Source organism: Hippocampus bargibanti, linkage group LG13, assembly GCF_051943395.1.
Source record: "Hippocampus bargibanti isolate YZ-2025 linkage group LG13, ASM5194339v1, whole genome shotgun sequence".
NCBI classification, from domain to species: Eukaryota; Metazoa; Chordata; class Actinopteri; order Syngnathiformes; family Syngnathidae; genus Hippocampus; species Hippocampus bargibanti.
In genome coordinates, this window is record NC_142746.1 from 6,947,675 (window position 1) to 6,957,435 (window position 9,761).

General features: G+C 40.4%; 1 protein-coding gene across 2 annotated transcripts in view; it reads left to right on the forward strand.

Annotated features, from left to right (window-relative positions):
* Positions 1–9,318, forward strand: part of slc24a3 (solute carrier family 24 member 3) — a 53,425-nt gene extending 44,107 nt beyond the window's left edge. For both annotated transcript variants that reach the window (XM_089012853.1, XM_089012852.1), the window contains exons 11-17: positions 729–889; positions 1,952–2,192; positions 3,148–3,314; positions 4,450–4,564; positions 6,023–6,135; positions 7,338–7,403; positions 8,544–9,318. In XM_089012853.1, coding sequence (XP_088868979.1) covers positions 729–889; positions 1,952–2,192; positions 3,148–3,314; positions 4,450–4,564; positions 6,023–6,135; positions 7,338–7,403; positions 8,544–8,693 — 1,013 coding nt within the window. In that variant the 3' untranslated portion in view covers positions 8,694–9,318. The remainder of the gene's footprint in view (positions 1–728; positions 890–1,951; positions 2,193–3,147; positions 3,315–4,449; positions 4,565–6,022; positions 6,136–7,337; positions 7,404–8,543) is intronic.
* Positions 9,319–9,761: the final 443 nt, after the last annotated feature.

Consider the following 9,761-nt stretch of genomic DNA (forward strand, 5'->3'; position numbering starts at 1 on the left):
TAAAGGCGGGCGGGATGTGACATGACAGGAAGTCCAAGAAAAACAAAATGATGCAAAAGGAAATCGAAAAGACGTTTAAAATTTATTCGTATAGTGAATATCCTTAACAGGCCCCCTTGAAAATAACTTTGACACACCTGCTTTACAGCAGTTACTTCCAATTGTTTTAGTTGTATAAAACATTGTATGTCGCAATACATTAACTGAGGTGTATTTTGTGTGTGTTATAAGGGATTTAAGAATAGGGGTAGTTTCACTCATTCACTGCCAGATGTGCAAAAATGTGTTTTTGTCATTTTTACTCAAACTCTAGGACCCACAGAATATTGAGTTTTAGGACTACATAAATGTTCAATGCAGCATAAGAAAGCTTAGACTCTCTTCATTCATCAGAAGAAAAGAGTTAATTCCTAAGTGTAAAATGAGGTGCAAGTGGGGACGGCTGTACAAAAGGAAAATGCTGCGCTCTGATGGAAGGGAAAAACATCGCCAGAGGTCTGACTAGCGCTATATTGGCAACCCCCTGCATGAAAAACCAAAACCCGAAAAAAATTGGGAATGGCGCTCCACGTCATATTTTCAATTCCCAAATAAATTCGGGAATGGCAGTGAATGAGTTAACTGATAACAAGAATGGTTGTTGAGAAATAATCCTAAAGTTCACACCATTAGAGTGCATACTGCAACCACAATGCATTCACTCTGCATGTTTTTTGTGTTCCCGAAAGCAAACCGCCACAGGAAAACATCCGTGCTGATGGTTGATGAGCTGCTTTCGGCGTACCCCCACCAGCTGTCCTTCTCAGAGGCCGGTATGAGAATCATGATCACCAGCCATTTCTCCCCAAGAACACGCCTCACCATGGCCTCCCGAATGCTCATCACTGAGGTAAAGGCGCGCGCACACACACACGCACACACACACGCACTCACTACTACTTTCAATGTAAGAAATATTGTGGCTAGTTCCAAAGACCATCACACACCACTCTGGCTGTCTCTCTGATTACATTTTCTCTGTCCAACCAGTTCTTTTTACACTTCGAAGTGGCAAATGAATATGGGATATAGAATTGTAGGGCTCCATTTTCACTCCGACCTGCACACATGATAAAGCCCACATATCCAAGTTACAATGTGTGTTATTGAAGAAGAGTATTTCATTTCAAATATTAGAGTGAATCAAGCCACTCAGCAAAGCTGTGTTGGTCTTTTTTTCTTGCAAAAGTGCACCTTGAAAGTAATAAAACTGATGGACTGGGCCGATGTGTACCGACCAAAAATAATGACAAAAGTGTGCCGACAGACGACTGTGCTCACCACCGCTTATGTGCCTTCTGAAGTTTATACAAAGTACAGTACAGTGGTACTTTGGCTTACGAACACTTTAGCCCATGAATTTTTTGCCTTGCGAACATTACATTTGCGAGAATTTAATCTTGGCATACGAACTAGTTTTCGGCGGACGAACCAAACCACACAGCGCCACAGTGGCTGGTGGACTTCTGTTGATTTGGATTAACGGAAAGCAGCTTGCATGGGACAGTGTGTGTGAGGGTATTATCGCGGAGAAAGCACGGAAATTTCACTCGGATATCATCAAGAGGCAACTACATCAACGACTATCACAATTAAAGGTAAATAAAACGATTTATTAGACAGTACAGTTTATTTCTTTAATTACAATCCAGTAGAACATTTATTATACATAAAATGACGTATGTTTGGTGTAGTTTTAAGGCTTATTTAGTAGAAAATTGTGGGTTTTTTATGGGTTCCTGGGAACGGATTATTCTAATTTTTAATGGTTACTTGTAGGAAATAAATGTTTGGCAGAGGAACTTTTCGCCTTACACACACTTTCTGGGAACCAATCAAGTTCGTAAACTGAGGTATCACTATAGTCCATGTTGTTGTAATATGTAACATGACATTTACGATGTGCGCACAGAGACAACGTCTGATCAACACACGAACTTTGACCAACGGTGACTCAGATGGGCCAGTGAAAGGAACGAGCAAGCGAGCCATAGAAAATGGGCTGAGTGGAGCAGAACGCGGACTCAACACGCAGCGTGAGGATCATGAGGCAGGCAATGAGATGGAGAATGAAGACAATGAGAATAATGAAAATGACGAGGAAGAAGAAGAGGAGGATGCAGATGGGCCTTTTGTGCCCTTCCAGTGTCCAGGTAGCTGAAAGAATTCTTGTTTTGTCTTACTCAAACTAAAAGCTCCAACAACCCATTGTCTTTATATCCGCTAGTCACATTAATATTTATTTACACCTCACCCCTCAAATACAGCCTAAGAACTTCTACCCTCGATGAATTCAGTGGAATTGATGGAAATTAAGTTTTTTACTTGGTTTGCTACACAAAATAACACATTCTTAGCTTTTTTTCGTTTACAGTTCCTTATTGGATTGGATTAGCCTTGATTTGTCTCACAGTGGAGAAATTTACATTTCACAGCAGAAAAGTGATGAAAGTAAGAGGTAATGAAGGGAAGAAGTAGAAAAACAAAATACAGGACCTGCTGTAAAGGCAGCCACTCTCACGGCACCATCTTGAAGTCAAAACACCAACAAAACAAAAAAAACGTTATAACAAATGTGAAAAAGACACAGTCATTCCAAGTTAAGTACCTTCTGCACCCTATTTGTTGTATGAAGCAGTTCTAGATGAAAGAGGAGACGATCAAAGTGTCTTTTACACCAGTGGATCAGGGACATTCTGGTTAAAAGTACACGGTTGCTACAAACTAAATGTTGAAAGCAAACGCGTAGCTGTCACGTCCATTGATGAAAAGAGACTGCCTCACATCTCCTGTCTCACGTAAATCCGCTTCGATTCCAAGACGCGACACTTCCACGTAGTTATCCCATTCAAACAAGACAATACCAATTATTGAATCATTGACCAAAAATATTGAGCTGCTTCTGGAAATCCATTCTAGTGTGCAGTCATGTCGTCATTGTTCAAAATTACACAAATGGGAGCCAATAATTTAGATCTGATCAAATCAAACGTATAAAAGTAAATCAGATTTTTGCCCGAGTATAATGTTGAAGGACAGCAAATTGTCACTGCCCTTCAATTTTCATCGGTGTATGTATATATTTTTGTGTATGTGTGTTTGTTTCAGCCGGTATATGCAACAAATTGAAGTGGGTGCTGGCCTGGCCCCTGTGCCTGGTTCTGTACTTTAGTGTACCCAACTGTTCCACACCTCGCTGGGAGAACTGGTTCATGCTGTCCTTTGTCTCCTCAACCCTTTGGATCGCTGCCTTCTCCTACATCATGGTTTGGATGGTGAGCATTGTCAGAGTCATGCCCATGCAAAATTCCAAATAAATTGTGAAGTTTGTTGTATTAAATTCATCCTGTCTACTTGATATCTAATTAGATTATTTAGATTATTTACTTACAGACAGCGTATTGTAGGTGTTCAAATACCTGACGAAGGCGGAACTATACGCCGAAACATGTCAGGTATTTGAACACTAACAATACACTGTATGTAAGTAAAGAATCTGTTTTCTCAGCAATAATACCCTCACACACACTGTCCCATGCTAGCTGCTTTTAGTTAATCCAAATCAACAGAAGATTTTCAACCTCTTCTCTTGCGTGAGACCATTGCTTTGACAACACAGAACAACCCTCAGCCACACGCAGCCATGGTCGACTTAGCATACTGGTACTGGGACGCGCAGTGAGACAAACGCGCACCTTATTTGTGTTTTTCGATAATCTCCTTCTTCTGCTCGACCGTAATTTTGTTTTGTGTCCTCTGTGGCTTGACACTAGCCTGAGGTGGGGTCTTTTTTTGTCCCAAAAAAAACAAAAGTATCCACCCGATAACAAACCACGTCTGCACTGAGTACACTGAGAGAAAATGGGTGGTGAAAACTAGTCCGCCAGCCACCGTGGCGCTGTTCAACCATGGGGTTTGGTGTTCTTCCGCCGAAAACTAATCCGCCAGCCATTGTGGCGCTCTGCGTGTTTCCCAAAAACTAGTTTGTATGCCAAGATTATATTCTCGTAAATTTAATGTTCTTAAAGGGAAAGTTTCGTAAACTAAAGCGTTCGTAAGCTGAGGTATCACTGTACTGTATATGTATACATTAAGATATACTTTATACTCCCCTTTTCTTCCTACGTGTGTTGATCCGTTCAAATGTTTCCAACTTCACATTCTACATTTCAACAATCAAATCTACTCCGCTCAATTGCAGCATCAGTTCATATTGATTCAAATGCAATTTAACCCTGTCAGGGACAGCAGTTAGCACATTGCTTATCCGATCATCAGGTTCCAGTCTTAATTCAAGGATTCAATTGAATTCTTTAGTAATCTTGTATTTTTAGATTTCATCAAAAATTCACCCAAAGGAAACGTAGCTGTCTAGTTGTATCAACAGGAAAAAAAATGTTTGTTTCCTAGGTAACAGTGATTGGCTTCACTCTCGGCATCCCCGACGTCATCATGGGCATCACCTTCCTGGCAGCTGGGACCAGCGTCCCTGATTGTATGGCCAGCCTCATTGTGGCAAGACAAGGTAGTCAACACACACACACACACACACACACACACACACACACACACACACACACACACACACACACACACACACACACACACACACACACACACACGCACACACAAATTGCCATTCTCTGGTCGTTACATCTTTGTGAAAAAGCAAGTGGTGGTGAAAGGAGACGACTCAACGGGGATCTCTCAACAATCATTTGATCTGTGCTTTTTTTGGCTCCTGTCAATAAATATTTCAACAGGTCTGTTTTTCTGGGCTTGTGGAAACAGGCGCCTTTTCCATCACTCCGCTTCACTTTGTGCTCTTGACATGTCATCCTTTCTTTGGGACATCAGTGAGACATGTGACGTCGCCAGCCTCACCTTTTGAACCTCTTACTGAACTGCTCACGATGTCTCTCTAACCAGTTTTGCAGTGGCAGGCTGTGCATGTCACTCTTAGGCCTTCAGTAGTGCTATGTCTGAATCACATCACAGCTGAGAGTGTGGTGTGATTAACTACACATCCACGAGAGGATGTTGTTGGCCAGAAAAACAAACTTGTGATTTGAAGAAACAAGAAATCGATGAAAAGGTTTCTTCACCCGTCATCTGTACTTCTTTGAAGGTGTCGGACATTTCGCTTCTTATCCAAGAAACTTTGTCAGGAAACTAAAGTCTTACTGGTAGTTTAGGCCCAGTAAGACTTTAGTTTGCTGACGACTGAGAGCTTACACAGACGTAAATTTACGAAATACTGTCATTAAACTGTTCGAATTTTTACTATGAACATGGGAATTTATGATAACCTCAGAAAATAGCATGATTATTTGCTATTTTTTCTGGCTTTGTAGCTGTTCAACCATTCTTAATGATGTCCACCTATTCTTGAAAAGTCCGTATTGGACATGGCTTGCACAGTATGTCTGCAACCAAATACATTTCTTCTCCTACTTCGGCCATTGTGGGTTGACGAAACCGCTATTAAATCAGTGTGCGAGCTCTGGCTCGTATGCGCTTAGCACTCGCGGTTAGTGATACGGTGATTGGGTGGTGACTAGCCAATCGCAATTTGCAAAAACTCTGATGTTTCCAGCGCCTCGGGTTGCCAACTCAAATTCTGACTGGTTAACGGAACTGTTTCATTGCCATTGATTTTTATGCTCCAAAGCCTGCAGAACTGATTGTGAAGGTGTCCAAGTAAATATCAGACGCTGGTAACAAATGATGGCGGAAATGTGATTGGTCAAATGCTTAAATACGAAAACACACATTTGAAAGCAGAACAACAAGGTAAAAGGAATGAAAGGAAGCTGAAAGACAATTTGGATTTATTTCATAAGAATGTATGTAATTCACATTAGTCTGCGATTCAGTTATTTTTAGGCCAGCAGACTCTGCAGGCTCTGACGGCCCACCACTACTGTTTCGTACCGTGCGTTTTTTGGTCACCTTACAAATTTCTCCCTTTACTTTTGTGCAGGAATGGGAGACATGGCGGTGTCCAACTCCATCGGTAGTAATGTCTTTGACATCTTGGTGGGCCTTGGCCTCCCCTGGGCCCTGAAGACGCTTGCTATAAACTACGGCTCTGATGTAAGCAGCAAAAATAAAAATGTTTCCAAAGATACAATAGGACCGTCTATTCAACAACCTGACACCAGTCGGCAGGAATGAGCGGCGGTACCTCTCCTTTTGCAGCGCGAGTGCATCAGTCTCTGGCTGAAGGAGCTGACCAGTTCTTGTCAGGCCTGGAGGAGGTCAGAGGGTCTGTCCTTCATAGCCGTTTGCTGTTGCCCACCTCCTCCAGCGCAGTCGGTCCAGTCGATCTCTGACATGGGCTGAGATGCTGCCCGACCAGCAAACTATGCTGTAATGAATAGCTGAGTCCATCACAGAGTTATCATAGAATGTCTTAAGAAGTCTGAAGGCTCTGCCCCTTCCTGATCAGAGTGTCTGTGTTGTGAGACCATTTTGGTTTATTGTGGATAAGAACAGCCAGGTGCTTGGAAGATGTCACCCTCTCTATTTTGGTACACCGGATGTTCATCCGTTCAAACGTTTCCTGCAGCAACCAAATCCCTCGTTTTCCTGAGGGTGATTTGGAGGTGGTTCTGCAGGTAGCTGTCCAATAGGAATAAGTGAAAATAGCGCAGTTATTTTTGGTTTGTTTTGATGCTGGCTTTTTCCGAAAACTCAAAAGGCGCTTTTCCTTGTTTGATGAGTTAGTTTTTTTTAGCACTATATCTGTGTTTATTTTCAAACTTAAGGGTGTTCTATCATATCACTTCTATCCATTTTAAAAGTCAAAAAAGCGTGGCAGCAATATGCTTAGGTAATGGCTTCAATTGTTTCTTTCTTTCTTTCTTTCTTTCTTTCTTTCTTTCTTTCTTTCTTTCTTTCTTTCTTTCTTTCTTTCTTTCTTTCTTTCTTTCTTTATTTATTTATTTATTTATTTATTTATTTATTTATTTATTTCAATGTTCCTGCTTCTTTAAATGTAAGCCAAAAACGTGCTATCGTTACTTTTGAATTGTATTCTTTTATTTTTGTCATGCCAGTGAACGGAAAACACAACACAGGCGTTACGGTGATCCAGACATTTTCTCAAATCATTCGATATTTGTTGATCTATATTATAATAGTGTTGCTATGTTTAGGGATTGTTTGATTTTCATACAGTAATGCAGGTAATCAATTATACGTGATAGCGTTAGTCACTGCTGATAAATGTTGAACAATTGTCAGATTTATGTTCTTTCTGCTTGTAGTAAAACAAGCATGTTACTGTGTTGCAGATCAAATTATATAGCAAAGGACTGATTTTTTCTGTCGGGCTCCTGTTGGCATCTGTTTTTCTGACGGTGAGTGTTTATCTAAACTATAGGTGCCAAATCTGGCCCGCCACATCATTGTATTCGGCCCACAAAAGTAAATCAAACATGTCAAGTGCCATGATGCTTGCTCAATTCCGAACCAAATTTTCAAATTGTCCCATGTAAACCATAATAGTGGTCATTATTTTTTACTTCAAATTTGAAAACGAGTTATTCATTCATTTGTTGTGCGCTTTAGATGTAATATGTGAAGGGGATTAAACATTCAAATGGTTTCCCCAAATTCATAACGGACCTCAAGAGGAAACCGTAACTACAATGTCGTCTGCCGCAAAAAAAATGAGTTTTTCACCCTTGCACTATGGTAACTTGCTTTCGTGGCCAGCTTGTCGCTCTGTTTCAACGAGTGTTTTACCAGTTTAACTCTTGAGCTCAGCCATCTAAATACCATACAAATACAGTAAAGTCTCGTTATATCGATATTCTCGGGAGTCGGAAAAAATATCGATATAACCGATCCTGCGGCATGTACATTTTCTCCTTGCGTTCATAGAAATAGTATCGTAATAAGCAGTACTATCGATATAACCGATATCGATATAACGAGACTTTACTGTACTACAGAACCAAGCACCTGGAGTAAGGAAACATTATTTTCTCATATACAGTGATACCTCAGCTTACGAAGTGAATTGGTTCCCAGAAAGTGTGTCTAAGGCGAAAATAGTGTCTTCCAAACATTAATTTCCCATATGAAACCTTTAAAAATGAGAATAATCCGTTTCCAGGTCCCCATAAAACATATTTTTCTACAAAGTAAGCCTTAAAACTACACAAAATATACCTTATTTTATGTATAATAAATGTGCTATTGTATTGTAAACTGTACTGTATAATAATGTCATTTTATTTACCTTCGTGATGGTCATTGATGTAGTTGCCTCTTGATGACATCCGAGTGAAGTTGCTACATGATCATACAAACATAATAGTATCTCACTTGAAGCACTAACATGGAATAAAAGGAAATTCTGCCCCCTGGTGAATGAGTTTAAAAATATACAAATACAAAATACTTGAAAAGGTGTTTCTGGGGCCACAGTTTTAGTTCTCTACAGTAAACAGAGTATTGTGAATGGTTTATTAATAACTTGTCTGTCTGTGCAGGTAATTGGCGTTCACCTCAACAAGTGGACACTGGACAAACGCCTCGGTCTCATGTGTCTCCTCCTTTACTCCGTCTTCCTGTGTTTCTCTTGCCTCATCGAATACAACATCTTCACCTTTGTCAACCTGCCCACCTGCAGGGATGACTAAGTTACGCACCTTCGAATGCCACGTGGTGGCATTTGAAGGTGAAATATGTGGCAATGCACCGGAATGAGAAGAAAAAGTGGAAATTGAAACAAGAAGACTTATTTTCCGATAACCTTCACAAGCCTGCATTTTTAAGTGGAGGGGGTCGGGGGGTGGATCACACCTGTATTTATTTATTTATTGACAAATTGTATTTATGAACCGTTTTACAGTGGACAGCCTATCGGGTTATCGGGTTACAGGTGAAGATTAAAAGTGGACAGATCGGAACGTATCGATATTGACGATTTCAAAAATGAAAGTGGCCACACCTGCAAATATTTGCTCTGGTAGAATTTGTATTTTTCTCCTTTGACAATATCTCCAAGCATTCTGTAGGCAAACGTTTGACATGACTGGAAGGTTGGAGTTGAGCATCGGGGCACTGATGTGATTCCAAGTCGATAACGTGCCATCTGCTCTGAAGCACGTCGTTTGTTTGCTCAGCAGCTGAGACATCGTCTCACTTATCGTTATCTGAGCATATTCTGGCTTGTATTACATGATTCAAAATTCAGATTTAATAGCGTTGAGGCAATGGGACGCTTTGTCTTCATTTATTTATTCTCCACTCCATATCTAAAACACACCATATTTTGTAAATTCAAATGTCGCGTTACAGGTGATGTACAGAGCTTTGTATTTAAAAACAATTTGTTAGCTTTGTGGAGAGCGTTTGGTTCACCCTTTGTAAATAGTTTTCTGTAAATAGCCTCAGATAGCTCATCTATTATTTATTAGTGTCATACGCACATTCCTCTTCTGGAGGTCACAGAACCCTCGACAGGTTTATTTAAGGTGCCAGGGTCTCTGCAATCCACTCTTAGGAGAATAAACATTTCTTTACAGATGTGTACCGACAAGCACAATTGCTTTTATTTTTATTTATTTATTTATTTATTTATTTTAATGACTTCATTTTAGATAAGTCGTGTGTTGATGTTAGGGAAGAAAAAAAATGTGCACTGTAGAGCCTAAACTAACTTGAGAGGAATGCCTCTCCGACTCTTTTGTTGTGCGCTAAAAAGC